The following is a 21,776-nucleotide window of genomic DNA, read 5'->3' as shown; positions in this document are numbered from 1 at the left end:
AAGCGGACACTGAGAAACTGTCAGTGGCTGAGAGAGTGAGGACTTTATAGACCTGTTTCTGTGCAGAGGACGATTTGATGATGTGTGGTCTCCTGGTTGACTTTTAAAAGACTCCTGGTTGTGTGTGATCTGCCTCCTGGTGGGAGGTTCTTTTCTTTCAGAATGGCTGGGTGTGGTTTCCTGGCAGCTGGCTGCTGGCACACCTGAGCTTCATTCACTCATCTCCACTGCTTATATGCTTTGACACGGCTCCACTTGTGGTAACTCTCTCATCGCTGCGCACCTCGAGTTGCAGTTTTCTAGTGTGTTTTTCGAGATACAGATTAGTGACTTTTTTAAGGTTTGGACTTGTAGAGTCCAGATGCCTTGCTTCATCATCCAAACCAGCCCAGTCACTTTTCTTCCAACTACCAAAATTGACTTTTGGAATTACCTTAGCCTTTGTGTAATTAAAATAACCTAAAACCTATCCCCTGTCTGCTTCTGGGTCCTTCAAAATTAAACATAAGACAATTTAAGGTGGTAACATTTGCAGTTGGCATTATTCAGGTTGCAGAAATCCTCACACACCGTCCCCCACTGTCCATCAAAGGAGAGATCCACACTGGAGCTGGTTCTAGGATTGGTTGTGTTCACCTCTATTGACAAAGAAAATGATTAGAAAGGAAGTGAATTTGCATTGTCAGGGAAATTAATGGCTATTAGAGATATTTGAAGTGGAACAATACCTGCACAGTATGCAAGGTTACACCCATTTGGCTGCACAAGTTTGTAGACATAGAAGTTTCCATAGCAGCGTTTGACATAGATGTCGTTTGGTGGAAAAGAGCAGCAGCCACTAACCCAGGCACCACACGCAGTACGATTTACAATTTTATTGTAGTGTGTGGGGTGAGGTTCTGTTATCCACATGGGCGCATGAGTTCCACATCTGTCTGTTGCCACACACCTCTCTGGAATTTGAGCATTATATTGTCCCAGAAACAGACAATACCAGCCTTGCCAGGTAATGTGTTGATCACAGTGTGTGGTACCACCATTACTGATTGAGTTATTTGTTGAACGCCACATATCATTCAGTACAGTGTAGTGATCACATGGGTCAGCACATCGGTCAGACCCATTAATACTGATGCAGTCCTCACCTAAAGGACAATCGCTGCTCCCACACTTCATAAGAAGCCCATCTGCCAAAGAGAGGAGAGAATGGATTATAATTATGAGGCATGCAGAGTCACAGTTATGTGTATTTTGTGCAGTTTTGTCACTGAAATTCACAAATTAAAGTACTTTGGTACTTTAATTTGGGAATTACCACCACCTTACAGCTACAAGGTGGTGGTGCCAACAATGAGTTAGTAATGGCTGTAGATCTCCGTGTTAAAATGTCCAACTTTACAGCACAGATAAACATGTTGACATATAATATTCAACTGTGTGACGGGTGACTTCTTTGTATAAAACTGTTACATTACATTAAGAACTGTAGGTTATGCATTATGAAGAGTGCCTCCAACTCTGAGCCTTAACATGCTCAGAAAACCTATGGGTGGAAAACTTGGAGATCCTGGAGTGGTAAAAGATGGGTGTCATTACTGGAACCAGTCTCTGTGTGTGTCTATGTGTGGGTCCTTGTTCTTATTATCCATGATGTAATTAAATAGAATAATTATACATAAAAAACTGAATCAAGTGGTTTATAATTGTTGTGGCTTAACTACATTGTGACTTTAACACATATTTATTTTGGCATGAATTTTAATTACTCTTATAATAAGATAATAGATGAAAGGCCACAGCTGAGTGTGTCTGTCTATTACCAGTATTTAAGGATGCTCTGAAAATGTATATATAATATAATAATAATAATAATAATAATAATAATAATAATATAATAATATAACTGCATGCTTCTGGGAAATGCAGGCCTGTTGGTTCTCTGAATTTAGATTTACAGTATATAACAGGATTAAATTAAACAAAACACAGCAACATAATATAACTTGTCCACATGCAGTAGCATTTTGATCACTTAGTTTAGTCCAATGTGGCAATTTATTCCTTCTTATGGCCCAGAACCATGCAGGTAATACAGAGAGAAGCTCAGAAAACATAAAGTAACAAGTTCATATTTGTGAGGATCCAATTGTTCCAATTAAACAATGTGTAACAAAAACAGGAAAAGACAGAAAAGTTTAGGACAACTTACCTGAAGTGCTTCCTGTGAAAATGTGCAGCAGCATGAGAGAAAAAACTCCCAAAGGCACTTCCATCATGAACCACATCCACAACACACACTTCCTGAAAAACACAAAGATGTTTTTAAAACTTTAATTAACCTCTGTAGAAATCCAGCAGTGGGTGAAAGAAGCGGACGCTGAGAAACTGTCAGTGGCTGAGAGGGTGAGCGTTACAGCCCCTGGATAAGGGGAGAAATAATAAGAAGAATGAAATCGCGGTGTTGTCTCATCAGGAGCTTTATCAGGAGCTGTACTTCATTCACAGATGTCCAACAAAATAAAACAAATGCAAATACAACATTTTCTTGATACAAACTAATACTAATACTATGCATATAAACAACAGTACAATTCCCCTGAGATTCAACTCTCTTTAATATATATAATTTAATATAAACACTCCTCAAATCCAGCAACAACAACAATGTGCCACGCCTCTCCTCGCTTCACAGAATGACGGACATGCGCCGTGCTCACTCACTCGCAGGTGCACAAGCACAACTCAAACACTGGAAACTTAGAAATACATGCTACAAATATGCTCGCTCATGTTTGGAAACTATCAATATAACGTTGCTGAATAAACAATGGTGATTTTACCTGGATAAGGGGAGAAACAATAAGAACAGTGAAATCACGGTGTTGTCTCATCAGGAGCTTAATCACGAATGGAGAAACTACCGCGATTCCCCACTAGGGTCTGAACCAGACCAAAGCAATCTATCAGGATTAAGACTGTCCTAGGCGAGCACAGATTGCAGGAGGAAAGTAAACAATGATTTTGCCTTCCACCTCTCTTTTTATAACCATTTTAGCTTTTTCTTTCAATCAAATTTGAGCTGTTTTATAGCTTTGTTATTCTAAGCACAAGTTACTCAATTTAAGCAAATGGTTTTTAGTGATTATTGAACACCAATCTCTATTGAGCTTAGACATTTATCTTTTTAACTTGTTATACTTATTTATTATTTTAACCTTACCACACGAGGACGTTATAGACCTGTTTCTGTGCAGAGGACAATTTGATGATGTGTGGTCTCCTGGTTGATATTTAAAGGACTCCTGGTTGTGTGCGTTCTGCTTCCTGGAGGGAGGTTCTTTTCTTTCAGACTGGCTGCTTGTGGTTTCCTGGCGGCTGGCTGCTGGCACACCTGAGCCTCATTCACACATTTATTTATTTTTATTTGTTGTAATGATCCAGGCTGTGTAAATTTCAAAGCATCTGTATATATTAGGATGATGAAGCTGCTAGGATGAGCAGGGAAACATCTTCAAGAAAACTCTTCAAGTCCAGATGCCTTGCTTCAGCCTGGTTAACGAATATGACCTGGATGACTGAGAGTCTTCATCAGCATATTATTATGAGGACAGCATAAATAACAAACATGATATCACTGTAGGAGAAGGAAGAGGAAGAGGAGGAGACCATGTCCAAATCCGAAAAACTCTCAGATCAGTAACATCTGTTACATTAAACACAGACATGATGAAATATAGAAGATATAAAAAACACCTCCTCCTGATTATGGTCACAGGTGCAGCAACACATTCTCACAGAACACACCTCAGCTGAGCTGATAGCTAGGGGTGATAACAACATGCTAGCTAAGGCAAGACCAACATTTTACTTTCTGTAATTCTGAAACTTAAACATCCATCATTTGATGAGGCTTCAGTTTTTATTCTCAGTTGGACCTGTCTACTCAAACACTGACTACCTTCCAACTACCTAAATGGACTTTTGGAATTACCTTAGCCTTTGTGTATTTAAAATAACCTAAAGCCTATCCCCTGTCTGCTTCTGGGTCATTCAAAACTAAACGTAAGACAATTTAAGGCGGTAACATTTGCTGTTCGCATTATTCAGGTTGCAGGAATCCTCACACACTGTCCCCCACTGTCCATCAAAGGAGAGATCCACACTGGAGCTGGTTCTAGGATTGGTTGTGTTCACCTCTATTGACAAAGAAAATTATAAAAAAAGGAACTGAAAACTTTGATTTAGAGAACAACAGCTCATTTGTATTGTCAGGGAAATTAATGGATATTAGAGATATTTGAAGTGGAACAATACCTGCACAGTATGCGAAGCCACAGCAAATTGGCTGCACAAGTTTGTAGACATAGAAGTTTCCATAGCAGCGTTTGACATAGATGTTGTTTTGTGGATATTGGCAGCAGCCACTAGTCCAGGCACCACACACAGTACGATTTACAATTTCACTGCACTGTGTGGGGTGAGGTTCTGTTATCCACAAGGGAGCATGAGTTCCACATCTGTATGTTTCCACACACCTCTCTGGAATTCGAGCACTATATTGTCCCAGAAACAGACGATACCAGCCTTGCCAGGTAATGTAATAATCACCGTGCCAAGCATGAACATTATTACTGATTGAGTTATTTGTTGATCGCCACGTATCATTCAGTACAGTGTAGTGATCACATGGGTCAGCACATCGGGCAGACCCATTAATACTGATGCAGTCCTCGCCTAAAGGACAAACGCTGCTCCCACAGCTCATAAGAAGCCCATCTGCCAAAGAGAGGAGAGAATGGATTATAATTATGAGGCATGCAGAGTCACAGTTATGTGTATTTTGTGCAGTTCTGTCAGTGAAATTCCCAAATTAAAGTACTTTGGTACCTTAATTTGGGAATTACCACCACCTTACAGCTCCTGCAGGGTGGTGGTGCCAACAATGAGTTAGTAATGTCTGTATATCTTCATGTTAAAATGTCCAACTTTACAGCACAGATGAACATGATGACATATAATATTCAACTGTGTGACGGGTGACTTCTTTGTATAAAACTGTTACATTACATTAAGAACTATAGGTTATGCATCATGAAGAGTGCCTCCAACTCTGAGCCTTAACATGCTCAGAAAACCTATGGGTGGAAAACTTGGAGATCCTGGAGTGGTTAAAGATGGGTGTCATTACTGGAACCAGTCTCTGTGTGTGTCTATGTGTGGGTCCTTGTTCTTATTATTCATGATGTAATTAAATGGAATAATTATACATAAAAAACTGAATCAAGTAGTTTATAATTGTTGTGGCTTAACTACATTGTGACTTTGACACATAATTATTTTGAATTTTAATTACTCTTATAATAAGATAATAGATGAAAGGCCACAGCTGAGTGTGTCTGTCTATTACCAGTATTTAAGGATGCTCTGAAAATTTCATGAATCAAATCTATTCAGGCAAGCTCATGTCTTCATGTAGTTCATGTTCAGAATATAACTGCATGCTTCTGGGAAAATACAGGCCTGTTGTTCTCTGAATTTAGATTTACAGTATATAATAGGATTACATTAAAGAAAACACAGGAACATAATATAACTTGTCCACATGCAGTAGCATTTTGAGCACTCAGTTTAGTCCAATGTGGCAATTTATTCCTCCTTATGGCCCAGGACCATGCAGGTAATACAGAGAGAAGCTCAGAAAATATAAAGTAACAAGTTCATATTTGTGAGGAGCTGTATATTAATTGGAAGAGTTAAGATCCAAATGTTCCAATTAAACAATGTGTAACAAAAACAAGAAAAGACAGAAAAGTTTAGGACAACTTACCTGAAGTGCTTCCTGTCAAAATGTGCAGCAGCATGAGAGAAAAAACTCCCCAAGGCACTTCCATCATGAATTACATCCACAACACACACGTCCTGAAAAAGATGTTTTTAAAACTTTTTTTTTTTGATAATGCTGTCTTATTCTGCATTAATGTACATACTTAAGCTCTGTGGAAATCCAGCAGTGGGTGAAAGAAGCGGACGCTGAGAAGTCAGTGGCTGAGTGTGAGGACTTTATAGACCTGTTTCTGTGCAGAGGACAATTTGATGATGTGTGGTGTCCTGGTTGACTTTTATAGGACTCCTGGTTGTGTGCGATCTGCCTCCTGGTGGGAGGTTCTTTTCTTTCAGAATGGCTGGGTGTGGTTTCCTGGTGGCTGGCTGCTGGCACACCTGAGCCTCAACCACGCATCTCCACTGCTTATATGCTTTGACATGCATATAATTGGCACTGTCGCCTCACAGCAAGGAGGTTCAATTCTAACTGGGGCCTTTCTGTGTGGAGTTTGCACGTTCTCCCTGTGCCTGTGTGGGTTCTCTCCAGGTACTCCGGCTTCCTCCCACATTCTAAAGACGTGCTAGGTTAATTGGTCACTAAACATTGGTCACTAAACACATTTGCCCGTAGGTGTGAGTGTGGGTGTGAATAGTTGTCTGTCTGTGTGTTGCCCTGCGATGGACTGATGATCTGTCCAGGGTGACCCTGATGGCCAATTTCTGTTTGTTGTAATGATCCAGGCTGTGTAAATTTCAAAGCATCTGTATATGTTAGGATGATAAAGCTGCTAGGATGAGCAGGGAAACATCTTCAAGAAAACTCTTCAAGTCCAGATGCCTTGCTTCAGCCTGGTTAACGAATATGACCTGGATGACTGAGAGTCTTCATCAGCATATTATTATGAGGACAGCATAAATAACAAACATGATATCACTGTAGGAGAAGGAAGAGGAAGAGGAGGAGACCATGTCCAAATCCGAAAAACTCTCAGATCAGTAACATCTGTTACATTAAACACAGACATGATAAATTATAGAAGATATTTTTACATTTACACTCATTTTCACAGATGTTTCTAGGAAAAATGTTCATTGTTTTCTGGACTCTGAGAGGCACATCACTATGAAAAGCAAACCAATGGGATTCCCCTGAGATGTTGTTCTGATGTTGATCTTTTTGGGATTTTTCAGGCTTAGAAGAAACACATAGCATGAGTTTCTTCCTCATTCTTCAGCACTCCCAGAACCAGTTTATCTGCATTTCAGAGGAAAGAAGAAAGAAACAACACCTTCCTCTTAATTAATAACCTGAGGCTAATGTCACAGGTGCAGCACCCACTAGGGTCTGAACCAGACCAAAGCAATATATCAGGATTAAGACTGTCCTAGGCGAGCACAGATTGCAGGAGGAACGTAAACAATGATTTTGCCTTCCACCTCTCTTTTTATAACCATTTTAGCTTTTTCTTTCAATCAAATTTGAGCTGTTTAATAGCTTTGTTATTCTAAGCACAAGTTACTCAATTTAAGCAAATGGTTTTTAGTGATTATTGAACACCAATCTCTATTGTGCTTAGACATTTATCTTTTTAACTTGTTATACTTATTTATTATTTTAACCTTACCACACGAGGACGTTATAGACCTGTTTCTGTGCAGAGGACAATTTAATGATGTGTGGTCTCCTGGTTGATATTTAAAGGACTCCTGGTTGTGTGCGTTCTGCTTCCTGGAGGGAGGTTCTTTTCTTTCAGACTGGCTGGTTGTGGTTTCCTGGCGGCTGGCTGCTGGCACACCTGAGCCTCATTCACACATTCATTGATTTTTGTTTGTTGTAATGATCCAGGCTGTGTAAATTTCAAAGCATCTGTATATATTTGGATGATGAATCTGCTAAGATGAGCAGTGAAACATCTTCAAGAAAACTCTTCAAGTCCAGATGCCTCGCTTCAGCCTGGTTAACGAATATGACCTGGATGACTGAGAATCTTCATCAGCATATTATTATGAGGACAGCATAAATAACAAACCTGATATCACTGTAGAAGAAGAAAGAGGAAGAGGAGGAGACCATATCCAAATCCGAAAAACTCTGAGATCAGTAACATCTGTTACATTAAACACAGACATGATAAATTATAGAAGATATTTTTATATTTACACTCATTTTCACAGTAAGATGTTTCTATGAAAAATAGTTTTCTGGACTCTGAGAGGCACATCACTATGAAAAGCAAACCAATGGGATTCCCCTGAGATGTTGTTCTGATGTTGATCTTTTTGAGATTTTTCAGGCTTAGAAGAAACACATAGCATGAGTTTCTTCCTCATTCTTCAGCACTCCCAGAACCAGTTTATCTGCATTTCAGAGGAAAGAAGAAAGAAACAACACCTTCCTCTTAATTAATAACCTGAGGCTAATTTCACAGGTGCAGCAACACATTCTCACAGAACACACCTCAGCTGAGCTAATAGCTGGGGGTGCTAAAAACATGCTAGCTAAGGCAAGACCAACAGTGTAACTTTCTGTAATAATTAAATTTAAGCAGGGAAAGCAAGACCTCCCTTTCCATAGCCATAGCACCTCCTCTACCTCTTCTGGATGGACACCCTGGTGTTCCCAGGCCAGCTGAACATCTGTCCATGCTTTTAATTCCAGCATATGCCCCCCACAAGAAGACTGCACCTACAAAGACTGTTGCAACCTGGCCGGAGGGTGCCTCCCAGCAGCTGCAGGACTGCTTTAACAGGACCAGCCTGGAGGTCTTTGAACATCAGGACCTGGAAACATTCACAGACAAGTGTATTATGCTACATCAAGAGCTGCATAGACACTGTCACAGTGAACAAGCGCATCCGGATATACCCAAACCACAAACCATGGATGACCCAGAAGGTCCAGCAGCTACTTAGAGAGGAACTCTCATTTAAGTCAGCAACAGAGACCAATACAACACAGCCCGAGCAAACTAAAAGAGAGCCTTCAGAGAGGCCAAAGCAGACTACAGGAGGAGGGTTAAGGACCATCTATGCAGCAACAACAGCCGGCAGGTGTGGCAGGTAGTCCAGCACCTCACCAACTACAGGACCAACATCGGAGCCACCGAAGGTGACATCGCACTGGCAGAGGAGCTGAACATCGTCTTTGTGAGGTAGAGCAACTGTCAAGATGGTGCACAGCCAACAACCTCCTCCTTACACTTCAAAAACCAACAAACTCATAATAGACTACAGGAGAAAGAAAACAGACATCCCACCATTAACGATCAACAGGGACTATGTGGAGAGGGTGGCTGACTTCCGCTTCCTGGGTGTCCACATCGAAGACGGTGTGAACACGGCTGAGTTTCTGAAGAAGGCCCAGCAGAGACTGTACTTCCTGAGAACACTCAGGAAGAATACATCAACACAGAGACTTCTAGTGTCTTCTTCTGGACTCTGAGAGGCACATCACTATGAAAACCAAACCAACGAGATTCCTCTGAGATGTTGTTCTGATGTTGATCTGTTTGAGATTTTTCAGGCTTAGCATACTAAGCATACTAAAATACTGCATATGCATCTGTTACCCTAGCTGCACATTAGCTCAGCAGAAAGCACTCCAGAGGGTCAACACTACCCAAAAGATTGTTGGCTGCCCTCTTCCCTCACTGGAAGACCTACATAGCTCCTGTTGTCTCAAAAAGGCCCAGAGCATTATAAAAGACACTTCACACCCTGGTCACCCCCTGTTTAGAATAGAATAGAATAGAATATACTTTATTAATCCCTTTGGGAAGGTCCCTCAGGGACATTATACGTGTATGACAGTATCTCCACACAGGACAATACCACAATCATAAAATATACTGATGACACAACTGTCCTTGGCCTTATCAGAGGGGGACAGGACTTATTTTACTGGGACCTGGTGCACAAGATCACTGTCTATGGGAGGATAATGGTCTTGTAAGACCGTATCGATGCTCTGTCTCCAAAAGTGTTTTCCTACGCAAACAAAAGGATCTGTTCCATCCCCTCACCTGGTGATGAACAGCTGATATCAATTAAACTGATCTGACATCACTTTGCTGATTAATGACTTTTAAGCCTCCAATACGCTGTACGTTTTTGGGGAAGTCTGTGTTTAACACCAGCTCACACAGTACGAATAAAACACATGTGATGTATAGTCAAAGCTCACGATGTATGTGCTCACACTGCACGGTGCAATGGTGGGCTGCGACGTCACTGCTCACACTACACATGACTTCAGGTGCTCAGGTGATCACATTGAACCAGAAACTAAACATGTCTAACCCGGAGCTGTTGCTGTTTCAAAGGAAAAGTCAGTCACAATCTGTCCTGCGTGTGGCTGCCACAGCTCATCAAATATAGCCTCCATCAATTCTGTCAAATGCTGTGTGGGCGCTGCCATGTTTGTTATCATCTGAAACAATTTCATGTAGGCGCAGTGACATCGAGCATGTTCGGCAAACATATGCACAGTGTGGGAAAAATGCAGACTTCGGGCCATATCTCTGCTTAAACTGTACAATACTCTTATGAGGGGTGACAAAAATATCAAACATGTCAGAAATTCAACCAATCAACCGATCGCCGTTTGTGCGATGTTAATCACCTCCTGTGAGCCCCAGTACACTGTGGGATTAAAGACGCACGACAAAGCTGAAATTTGGCCCGACCCAAAAATAATCGTACAACTTAAAGTTCGGATCAAAATCGCACCAAAAACCACACAGTGTATGCCCGGCTTTACTCTGGTGTCTTGTCTTCCTCTCCTTGTGTGTTCCCTCCCCTGATTACTCTGCCCTAATGTGTACCACCTGTGTCTGATTGACTTCCATTCCCTTGTATATTTAGAGTGTGCGTTGCCCCTCACTCCTAACCAGATCGTCTTGTGTGTTTAGCTCTGAGCATCCACACTTCAAATCCACCTTTTTTTTGGTAGCAAACAAAACCCCGAACTCATTACACACGTGGTAGTTGAATTTATTTTTTAGCAGGCCCTACACACAGCTGAATACTGTTTTAGCAACAGAAGCAGCAAGTTAAACAGGAAATACTCCATACACTACACTGTCTCAGTCTATAAAGTCTGCAACACAAGCTTGTTCCTTGAAGGAAGGATTTTTACTCTAGGTCTCCCTCTCCTGGCAGTGAGCTTTATTACACAATGTTACCTTTCATTTATCACATGCAGGTAAATTCACTACTAATGAGTCCCAAACGGACATATCAACCATCAGATGGCGCCAGAGGAAGAGACAACAGCTCACCAAAATTAATTTGAGTTAAATGATAACACAATATGTAAATACATTGCATTTTTATTCATGATTTATTTTTAAATTGAGCAGAACTAATAAAAGATACAAAAACAAATGTAAAAGATTAAGATTTGATTAAAAATCAATGTTAGTACCACTTTTATTTTTTAGTTGATTAAAAATCAATATTAGTACCACTTTTATTGGTTTAAAGACAGATTCATATCACAGTGTAGGGTGATGCAGGGTGTATTTATTTTGTAAGCTGTGATCTCACTCAGCTGACTTATCCCCTAAATATAAAGAAATAAATGGCTGTTAATTTAATATAGATCATTATGTTAACATGTCAGTCCAGATTGTAATTCATACTCACAAACAATTGGTCCAATGGTAACAGGCTGCACAGATTCAGAGCTGGAAACAGAGCGCCGTGTCCTGCTGGAACATGACTACAAAAAAGAGGATCGTTGGTAGAAAAGTGATTGAATCAACACAAAAGTTAATAGATGATCTCAAGTAATCCTGATAAACTGGAGTGTGTGTAACGTACTGGGATGCAGTTGAAGTTCCTCCGGTCACACAGGCTGAGGCTACAGTGAAGATAAATGTCCCTGTATTCACCATCTAGCAGGAAAAACAGAGCAGAAAAAGTGGCCCTCAGGGATGAGCCACTCTCAGTCACTGCCACCCTTCGGCGGTCGGTGGGACACCTGTGGAGGATCGAGATGGTCATCACACGTCATTTACACCCCAAAGCATCTGCTGAGGCTCAGGAAGGGCACATACTTGTTTTGGACGAGAGGGTATCGTGTGGGATGAGCAGGATTGGATGAGTGAGAAGCAAAGCAATCCTCCAGAACAAGTGCAAAGCTCTGGTCTCTCTCATCCACAGTGATGCCCACGTACAGTGGGGAGCCCAGAGGGAGGGTGACCCGGCCTGCTGGGTAAGTCGTGATGTAGCGGGAGTTGCGGAATAAAGAGATGGAGGCTTGAGCTTTTGTACCCGAGCCTGAAATGCCACGCTCCAACCTGTCAAGAAAAAATGCCCTTTTCAGAACTATTGGTTGATCGGTGTAGTCAGAATAAATTGAAACAACTGAAAAAAAATCTTTCATTCGGTGGGATAAAATAGAATATCAACTTACGACAAGAATGGTCCGATAGACAAATTAAATCTGACGTCTGTGTTCAGAGGATACACACAGGAGAAAGGAAGAGCCACAGGAGGGGCAAAGGATGAATTATTGTTTGGGTAGATGAATAAACTGTTGGAGTAGATGGCATGTGTGCCGTTGGTCTGAAAGAGATCAATACATTTTCAATAAGCTTAATGAAGACGGGGTGGACCATAATGAATACCCAGTGAAAAGTGAAAGCAGAGTTTCCAATACAGGACAGTAGCATAGTGTCCACGAAGGATTGCTTAATGTGGCATGAAGCTCATGGTGTAGCACACACACACAGGAAGCAGCCAAAGGGATCATATCTCTCCTGTCCTAGCGTCTCTTCACTGGCTCCCAGTGGACTCAAGAATACACTTCAAGATCCTTCTTCTAACCTACAAGGCTCTTCATGGACTTGCTCCATTGTATCTGCAGGACCTGATTGTACCATATGTTCCTAATAGGACACTCAGATCTCTGAGTGCAGGTTTACTAGTAGTTCCTAGGATTCATAGAAGTAGAATGGGAGGACGAGCTTTCAGCTATCAGGCACCGCTATTATGGAACCAGTTACCAATCTGGGTCCGAGAGGCAGACACTGCCTCCACCTTTAAGACTAGACTTAAAACTTTTCTGTTTAGTAAGGCGTACAGTTAGCCTTAGACCTAGTGTGTAGCACAGCTATGCTGCTCTAGGCCTACGTTGTCGGGGGGCACAAACATGATCCACTGAGCAGTTTCCCTCTCACCCTCTAACCTCTCCTTTTCTCTCCTTAGTCTGGCTCACACTGGTCTCAAGACCTGGATGATGACCTGCAGTCCGGCCCGTGAAGTCTCTCTTGCTCTACGTTGTCGGGGGGCACAAACACGATCCTCTGATACTGGGTAATATCGTCTCATAATCTGTGTTAACTGTCTTCCTTGTAGTTCTGTGCCTCGCTCTCGCTCTCTCTCTTTGCAGGTCTCAAGACCTGCATACTGACCTGCAGTCTCTCCTGTGCTCATCGACTTCACTAGCCCCTGCTGCTCATCTTTACTATCAAATTACTATTCCTACTTATGGACCGACGATATATATAGATATCTATTACAATATAATCACTGTTTCATCTTGCTGTCATGTTTGCTCTGTACTGTATCATGTTTGTATCATGTTTGCTCCTCTCTCCCTCTCTCTCTTTCTCCTTCATCCTCTCTCTCTCTCTCTCTCTCTCTCTCTCCCTCATCCTCTCTGACTAGCAGCAGGACTGGTTCCCCCTTAAGTTGACGGGTCCTGCTCAAGGTTTCTTCCTCTTAAAGGGAGTTTTTCCTTGCCACAGTGCTCTTAGGGGGGTTCCTGTGAAGCGCTTTGAGACAATGTCTGATTGTAATATGCGCTATATAAATAAAACTGAATTGAACTGAATTGAATTGAACAAGATCATTATCTGCTGTAATCAATGGCCTTGATAGGTTGTGTAATCAGAAAGAGAACAATGAGCTAATCCAGCAACCACTACAGAGGCCAAAGTACAGACAAAGAGAAGAGAAAAACAAAGAACAGGAAATCACTAAATATTTTCACAGAAATAAAGGAAAAACAAACTTAATCAGTGTTTACCCTCAGCATGTTTCCACAGGCATTTGCCTGAGCATCCACTTCATACCAAACAGTATCGTTCTGCACTCTGACCCAGGAGCAGTTGAGAGCAGCCAGGTTGCCAGAGAACGGATCCAGACCAGAGGATGTCATGTTGTACAAGTTCAGTCCTATTTGTATTTTATCACGGCCACATGTAAACTGAGAAGGCGGCAGTTGAGGATGCTGGACTGAAGAATGAAAATTGAAGAAAATACATTAGGACTTCAGAATTATTCATCTCACTGTGAGCTTAATAATCGTGTTAATTCAATTCAACTTTTCAATTCATTTTTATTTATATAGCACATTTGAGAATCAAATATTTCTCTAAGGTGAAACCCAGAGCCTGAACCCCCAAGCAAGCAGACAGTGGCAAGAAAAACTCCCTTTTAACAGGAAGAAACCTTGAGCAGGACCCGGCTCACGAGGGAGAACCATCCTGCTGATAGTCGGCCGGGTAAAGGAGGAGAAAAAGAGGTAGACAGGACAGAGAGGATGAACGAGAGAGAGAGAGGGACATACATGCAACAAACATTACATTACAAGGGACAAACATGATGATCACAGGTTGTTATAAAAGAAATACTGTGGAACTATGTATTGCATTTATATGTATTTTAGCTGATATGTTATTAAATTTAATTATACTAGTACTACATGGAAAAGGACATAGGCAGATGTTGAGAGTAGACACTGGATTTGTCAGAGGTCCGGATGGTGTTCAGCATGTTGATCTGTATGGAGAGAGACCTGCAGACAGATACAGAGAGAGAGCAAGGGGGAGGGAGGGACACAAAACTACAAGGAAAACTGGACATACAGTTAATACCATGAAATAATAGATCATACACCGGCCTGATAAAAACATAAAACACACTTACATTCACATACAGCACCAGCGTCTTCATGATGACCACAGTTATGGGCCCCAAACCCTCCGTGCTGACACCGAGAGAGTTGTGATTCCCTTCCTGTGCAGCTGACATTATCCAGCCAGATGGGTCCTGTGCCCTGTCCAAACCGAGCGCTCTGTTGTACTGAGAGGACCCTGCCGCAGAGCAGCTGTCTACACACCACTTGAGCATCTAACAAGTCCCAGTCATCATCACACACTGTGCCCCACTCTCCATCATGGAAGATCTCCACTCTGCCGGAACAGGAGCCGTTTCCTCCATTGACCAGGCGGACCTGCCCTTCAAATGCTGTGCTGCTGTCTGCTGGTGTCGTGGTGGCTGTGTTGCTAGTGGTGCTGTTAGTGGTTTCTGGAGTAGTGGAGGGCTGTGGTCTTTGTGTGGGTGGGAAAACTGTGCTGTTGACTTCTGGGTAAACTGAAAGAAAAAATACTGCTGGTGTCATGGCGGTGATTGGATAGGAAGCAGAAGTCAGTGGATCTGGTGTGGTGGGGGCTATTCCAGGATTGGTCGTGGTTACCTCTATTGACAATGAAAATGATGGTAAAGACACTGAAAACTGTTGATTTGAAGAACAACATGTCATTTGTATTGTCCTGGAAATGAATGGATATCAGTAGAGATATTTGCAGCAGAACAACACCTGCACAGTGTGCCAGCTGACATGAAATTGTCCGCACAAGTTTGTAGACATAGACGTTTCCATAGCAACGTTTGACATGGATGTTGTGTGAGTCCAGCGCTAGTCCAGGCACCACACACATGTGGGCAGGCTCCATGCATTCAAATGAGCCTGGTGTGTTATAGCAGATCTGAGGTAACGGACAGGGTGAGTGTGGGAGGGAACACTCATCAATGTCCACACATCCTCTGCATGGTGACCAGTAGGTGCCAAAAGGAAGAGAGACTGGATTTTAAGTATGAGACATGCAGTCATAGGGCTTTGTCTCAGCCCAATTGTGTTATATTCAACCATGTCTCTCTCTCCAGCACGCTACCCACTTTCAAACAGTTTGTCTGATCTTTCTCTGGGCACTCCGAGAAGAAAATTATGTCACTTTGTTGTTTTTGTCATTCCAGCTCGTTATCATCCCTCATTCAGGTAAAGACATATTTGGGCAAACAAGCAAAACCATCCTCCTCCTCCGTTTCAAATATGTTCACCTAGATGGCTGATTCTGCCCTTGTTCAGCAGCAAAATGTCTTAAAAATCTGTGTGTATGGACATTGCTGTAGGAGGGCCTATGCAAGGAAACAGTGTAAACCTAAATATTACTGTGGCTTGTGATGGAAATTTTAATATCTGTATTTAATATTTAATATTTGTTATTACTTTAATCTGTAATCCTTGTTGTTAATTCCCTGGGTCATCTGTGTCTGTCACTGTATATCATAGCTTCCTTTAATCTTTGAGTTCACTTCCCTGCGACACCCCTCTAGACCCTTTTCCAATATACAAGAGACTCCAGGATGGGATCCTGAGGTGTGAATTAACATCCCACATTGCAGGAAACGCCAGATATGGTCACAGACATAGAGGGCTGTGACTTGCTTGGGGGAGTGCATTCCCCAGGCATAAATGTTCTCTTCTCCCTATGTTCGGGGTCTTTCATTCATTCTGACTGCTAGAGTGCTTTTGATTGACCTTTTTTGCAAAGAATAAATCTGTGTCGGCCGGCAGAAGTCTCTATTTCACTTTTCACCAGAGCAGAAAAGTTTCCACAACAGGCTTTAAATTCTTAATTGATCACGCATTCACCTCTGATATGATTGTTTGAAGCAACATTATTCACATCTGCATGATCTCCCACTGAATTCCTTTTTTGAGGTCCAACCTCACATCCTTATTGGATCAGACAATCCTTACCTCATCACACCAATACAGGGAGATATGGACCCAAAGGATCACCAGCTGCAGTGAAGACAAGACTGGGATGGGCACTACAAGGACCTACTTACCTTGATGAGTCACCGGATACAGTTCATACACAGAGCTTAAACATCATGTTGAGCAGTTTTGCCAAGTAGACACACTTCCCTAGAAATGAAAAGCTAATCACCAGATCAAAGCAGGACAAGGAGGACATGGATCTTCTACATGTAAAAGACCACACAAAAGAAATAGATGGTGTAAAATGCTATGCACACCATTGTTAAGAAAGCAAGATGCTCCTAAAGGCCCCAGCTGGATCGAGATTGTTGAGGATTAAGCTAGAGAAGATGCAGGTGGATACTCCCTTAGTCTCATGGAATGAGGACTACCTGACAGGCCAACCACAGTTTGTGAGACTGCAGAGCTGTGTGTCTGAAACCCTGATCAGCAACACTGGGGCTCCTCAAGGAACTGTGCTGTCTCCCTTTCTGTTCACCACCTACACAGCTGACTTCCAGTACTGCTCTGAGACGTGTCAGCTTCAGAAGTACTCGGATGACATAGCCATAGTTGGTTGTGTGGACAACGGACAGGAGGATGAGTACAGGGGCCTTGTGGAGTGTTTTGTCAGGTGGTGTGGAGAGAATCACCTGCAGCTGAATGTGGCCAAGACAGAGGAGATGGTGGTGGACTACAGCAGGGAAAAGCCCCCGCCCTCCCCAGTCTGTATCAGTGGGAAAGATGTGGACATAGTCTTTTACAAGTTCCTGGGGGTCCAACTGGACAATAAACTGGAGTGGTCCAAAAACACTGAGGCTGTGTACAAGAACTTCCTGAGGATGCTCCACATGTTCTACCAGTCTGTCATGGCGAGCACCTTTGCTGTGGTGTGCTGGGGATCAGGCATTAAAGGATGCCAACAGACTGGACAAACTCATCAAAAAGGTGGGGTCTGTTGTTGGCTTTAAACTGGCCATCCTGGAGGAGGTGGCGAGGGAAAGAGTGCTGGCTAAACTGCTGTCAGTCATGGACAATCACTCCCACCCTCTCTTTACAACACTGTGGACAGACTGAGAAGCAGCTTCAGCAACAGACTCCTGCTGCCCCGCTGCTCTAAGGAACGGTACAGGAAGTCATTCCTGCTGTCCGCCATCAGACTGTATAACTCATCTGTGACTGTCAGAGCTGTGCTCACTAACTCGGACTTAAGCATCATCACAGGTGCATTTCAAACTGCTCAGTTACATTAACTGTGTTTTTATGCTTCTTATCTTCTTTGATCTGCTTTATGTGTGTGTATGTACATTTGCTTCTTCTGTTGTTGCTTCCATGTAGTGTGTGTGTATGTGTATATAAGAGTTTTTGCTTGTGTTTATTGTATTTATTGTTTTTTGATATGCTGCTGCTACAACTTAATTTCCCCACAGGGATTAATAAAGTAAATATCTATCTATCTATCTATAATGGAAAGCACCATGTGTTGGGACTTGCCCTGAACTTTGATCACCAGAAGTACAGACGACTCCCAGTTTCTCTTCCACTTCTTAGAAGGCGCCCTGGGCATAAGCTGGCACTGTGGTTCCGATACCTTGGGCTATAGATACACCAAAGTGACCAAATCCTTAAAAAAGTCTGACATTGTGAAATATAAAGTGCTAGTTTCCCAATATGAAGCTTTAGGTAACATCATCCTATTCGCCACAAGAGCAAAAACTTTGCTCCAAGGACAAAAGCATGCAATGGGACCAGCCTATAACTGGTGGCCTGCAACAGGCCTGGAATTAGTGGGAGAGTGAACTCCCAAACCTGGGCCACATATCCTTTCCCAGATAATATAGCACTGGCAACTCCATCATCCTGGCTCAGTAGTATACATGAGAATAACAAGCTTGACAAAAGAGATCAGTGTCTCCTTTGCAATGGCCAGATCCTGTGACATGCATGACGATGGATCTAACCTCTTATCATGTAGCTATACTGAACCCTGAATAAAACAATTAACAACAGCATAACTGAGGCCAGACAAGATGGCTGCTGTTTTTAGGATGGGGCCTACCGTATTTGAAAAGAAGCTCACTCCGACGACCTTTCTGGGAGGATTTTAATGTTAATTGATGTTAATCAATGTTATCAAAGTCTGGTATTCTGATGAACTCCCGCTCTGGCATAGCCAGAAAATCAGAAAACCGATTATTAAGAAGATGTTCCCCTTATTCATGTTGAGTGCCCGTTGTTCTTTGTCATCTTTTCTTCTTTTTTTCATCTTTATACCAGCCGTCAATGCAACTAGGCCCCCTCTGGAGCTATCTGTGGCCTTGACTGGAGCCCAGCTCAGCAACTGCCTATTACCAGTATTTAAGGATGCTCTAATCAAAACTATTCAGGCAAGCTCATGTCCTCATGTAGTTCATGTTCAGAATGCATGCCTCAGGTCTGTTGGCTTTTTAAATATAAATTTATAGTATATAATACGATCATATTAAACAAAATATGGCAACATAATAATAGCACTCAGTTCAGCACAATGTGGCATTTTATTCCTCCTTATGGCCATCCAGGACAATGTAGTTAATATGGGAAAAATATAAAGCAACATTTGTGAGGATCTATGTATCCATCTTTAACTTAGTATCTTAATTGGAACAATTTAATGTGTAACAAAAACAAGAAATGACAGAAAAGTTTAGGACAACTTACCTGAAGTGCTTGCAGTGAATATATGCAGCAGCATGACTGAAAAAAATCCCCAAGGCACTTCCATGATGAACCACATCAACAACACACTTCCTAAAAAACACAAGGATGTTTTTAAAACTTTTTTTTTATGATGCTGTCTTATTCTGCATTAATGTACATACTCAACCTGATGAGGCTCTGTGGAAATCCAGCAGTGGGTGAAAGAAGCTGAAGCTGAAAAACTGTCAGTGACTGAGAGGGTGAGGAATTTATAGACTTCACAATATGATAATGTGTGGTCTCCTGGTTGATTTTTGATACATGCATGCTTGTGACTGTGTGTGCTCTTCCTCCTGGTGGGAGGTTCTTTTCTTTCAGAATGGCTGGGTGTGGTTTCCTGGTGGCTGGCTGCTGGCACACCTGAGCCTCATTCATGCATCTCCACTGGTTATATGCCTTGATATGGGTCTGATGCAATGCTGGATTGTCTTTTTTTCTTGCCAATTGTGGTAACTCTTTTACTGCTGTGCACCTTGCAGTTTGTCCCCTCTCCTTCCAACTACCTAAAAAGACTTTTAGACTTACCCTAGCTTTTGTGTAATGTCTGTGGTCTGCTTCTGGGGCCTTCAAAACTACATTTAACACAATTTAATATGCAGACATTTATAAACGGGTCACAGACACCTCTGATTCATTTGAACACTCTTTATTACTTTAAAAATCTACAATAAAACCCAAAACCAGTTAAATTAAGTTCCTTTATTTAACGCCAGGAGGGCAAAAGGCAAAAAGTAACTAAAAATCACACTTGTCGTGGTAAAAAGCCAACAACAGGACAAAAGCAAAAATCAAACGAACATGGCAAGGTCGAGGCATGGCATAGTATAACCTGGATCACGTGGCTGTAGCATGGCATGGCAGAGACGAAGACGAGACTAAAACACAATCCCCTTGGGTGACAACGAGACAAACTGGCAGGGAGTGCAGGGAAGACAAAGACTAAATACACAAGGGCCAGGGAAGCCAACGAGACACAGGTGACACACATGAGGGCAAGGCAGGTGATCAAACAAGGAAGGAAGAAAGGAAGTAAAACTCAAGACAAGAACTTTTACGGTCCTCATTAAAAAATTATCTGATGTGTCCCCTTTATCCTGTGGTGTTCCCTTAGGGCTCTGTTCTTGGTCCACTTTTATTATACATCAAGCCCCTTGGTCGGATCGTAAGTAGTTTTGAAAATGTCTCTTATCACTTTTATGCTGATGACATCCAGTTGTACTGTTCCTTTAGAAACACAGAGTTAGACCAAGACATGAGCTAATAATTCGTGTCTCTCGTATTAAAGGCTGGCTAGCTGAAAACTGTCTAAAACTAAATGACGATAAATCAAAACTCTTGTACTGGCCCCAGATGAGAAAATTCCTGTCAGAGAACCTTGGTTCTCTGTGCTCCTCAGTTCAGTCAAGCCTTCGGACCGTTTCTTTCAAATGTTTCTTTCAACTTTCAAAACTAAGGCCAATGCTGTCAAATGCTGATCTGGAGATAATTATCCATTTCATCTTGTTTAGATTGCTGCAATTCATCTTGTTAGATTGAAGCCATCATTAATAGCCATCCTATCACCAAGGCCTCCATGGATCCAAATGATCTAAAGGGATTGACACCAAATCGCTACTGTTAAAGACTTTGCCCTCTTTACCTCCTGGAGTGTTGCAACCAACGTACATGTATGCACAGAAGAGGTGGAAACAATATATCAATACATGTCTGACCTCTGGAAGAGATGGGTGACAGAGTACTTACCTCAGGTACAGGAGTGAAGAGGAATCTCATTGTGGGAGATTTTGTTGTTATAATTGACAGTACGGCGTCTTGGAACTCTTGGCCAATTGGGCGGGTAATACAAAGCTTTCCGGACCAAAGACAGATCATTCGCCAGGTGTGGAATAAAACACGGACCAGCTGCCTGGACCGGCCGATAACAAAGCTCTGCCTGCTGTAGGAGGCTCAGGTCGGTTGGATAGCTGAACTTTTTCCTTTCTTTGTGCTTTGGTTTGGGGTTATGAAGACTCAACATGGAAGAAGACCCGATTGTGGATTATTGATGGACTATTTTTGGAAATATTCTTGAATGTCTTTTGTATTCTTCTACTTGCACATGTGGGTGAATGTGTTAACCTAATAATTAGGGGCTGGTGTGTAGGAGCCATATTACTATTGCTATTTTGTGATAGTGAAATGTTTATTAATTTATTTGGTCTGGTTGTCACGGTGATGGATAATGTTTGTGTCCCATGGGCAGAGGCGGTGACAGCCAACTCATAAAAGGAGCACTCACAGATGCAGAAGGAAAGAGGGAAGCTGGGCAGCCCCAGCTTTGTTGACCACGTGTATTGCACACATTGCACACACGTTTGCACACTTCATCAGCAATTCA

General features: G+C 42.1%; 2 protein-coding genes and 1 long non-coding RNA gene across 7 annotated transcripts in view; all 3 read right to left on the bottom strand.

Moving 5' to 3' along the window:
- Positions 1-7: 7 nt before the first annotated feature.
- On the bottom strand, positions 8-6,074 carry LOC114446745 (uncharacterized). Its single transcript, XM_028422593.1, has 8 exons — positions 5,988-6,074; positions 5,828-5,940; positions 4,315-4,776; positions 4,080-4,196; positions 2,841-2,886; positions 2,210-2,301; positions 729-1,187; positions 8-638 (listed from the first exon to the last, which is right to left on the bottom strand). The coding sequence occupies exons 2-8, from the start codon at positions 5,892-5,894 to the stop codon at positions 499-501; spliced, it is 1,383 nt and encodes a 460-aa protein (XP_028278394.1). The 5' UTR covers positions 5,895-5,940; positions 5,988-6,074; the 3' UTR covers positions 8-498.
- Positions 6,075-11,210: 5,136 nt separating this feature from the next.
- LOC114433762 (deleted in malignant brain tumors 1 protein-like) overlaps positions 11,211-21,776 on the bottom strand; it is a 61,371-nt gene continuing 50,805 nt past the window's right edge. For 2 of the 5 annotated variants that reach the window (XM_028402431.1, XM_028402458.1), the window contains exons 15-21: positions 14,761-15,207; positions 13,859-14,067; positions 12,242-12,393; positions 11,883-12,125; positions 11,647-11,806; positions 11,470-11,545; positions 11,211-11,386 (exon numbers count right to left, since the gene is read on the bottom strand). In XM_028402431.1, coding sequence (XP_028258232.1) covers positions 11,367-11,386; positions 11,470-11,545; positions 11,647-11,806; positions 11,883-12,125; positions 12,242-12,393; positions 13,859-14,067; positions 14,761-15,207 — 1,307 coding nt within the window. In that variant the 3' untranslated portion in view covers positions 11,211-11,366. The remainder of the gene's footprint in view (positions 11,387-11,469; positions 11,546-11,646; positions 11,807-11,882; positions 12,126-12,241; positions 12,394-13,858; positions 14,068-14,760; positions 15,208-21,776) is intronic. The other 3 variants (XM_028402439.1, XM_028402466.1, XM_028402448.1) reach the window with 2 other exon arrangements.
- LOC114433810 (uncharacterized) lies at positions 15,219-19,626 on the bottom strand. Its single transcript, XR_003670405.1, has 3 exons — positions 19,522-19,626; positions 19,361-19,450; positions 15,219-15,312 (listed from the first exon to the last, which is right to left on the bottom strand). It is a non-coding gene; the product is annotated as an uncharacterized LOC114433810 (long non-coding RNA).

Source organism: Parambassis ranga, chromosome 1, assembly GCF_900634625.1.
Source record: "Parambassis ranga chromosome 1, fParRan2.1, whole genome shotgun sequence".
Lineage (NCBI taxonomy): Eukaryota > Metazoa > Chordata > Actinopteri > Ambassidae > Parambassis > Parambassis ranga.
Note: the sequence above shows the minus strand (reverse complement) of the source record. Positions and strands in the feature narration are given on the sequence as shown.

Excerpts from the sequence above, each read along its gene's own strand:
- LOC114446745 (XM_028422593.1), bottom strand. The coding sequence starts at position 5,894 with ATGATGGAAGTGCCTTGGGGAGTTTTTTCTCTCATGCTGCTGCACATT. Across the intron at positions 2,302-2,840 it reads TTGTTTCTCCCCTTATCCAG|GAAGTGTGTGTTGTGGATGT; the intron begins GTAAAATCACCA and ends TGTGTTTTTCAG. Across the intron at positions 1,188-2,209 it reads TTTCACAGGAAGCACTTCAG|ATGGGCTTCTTATGAAGTGT; the intron begins GTAAGTTGTCCT and ends TCTCTTTGGCAG.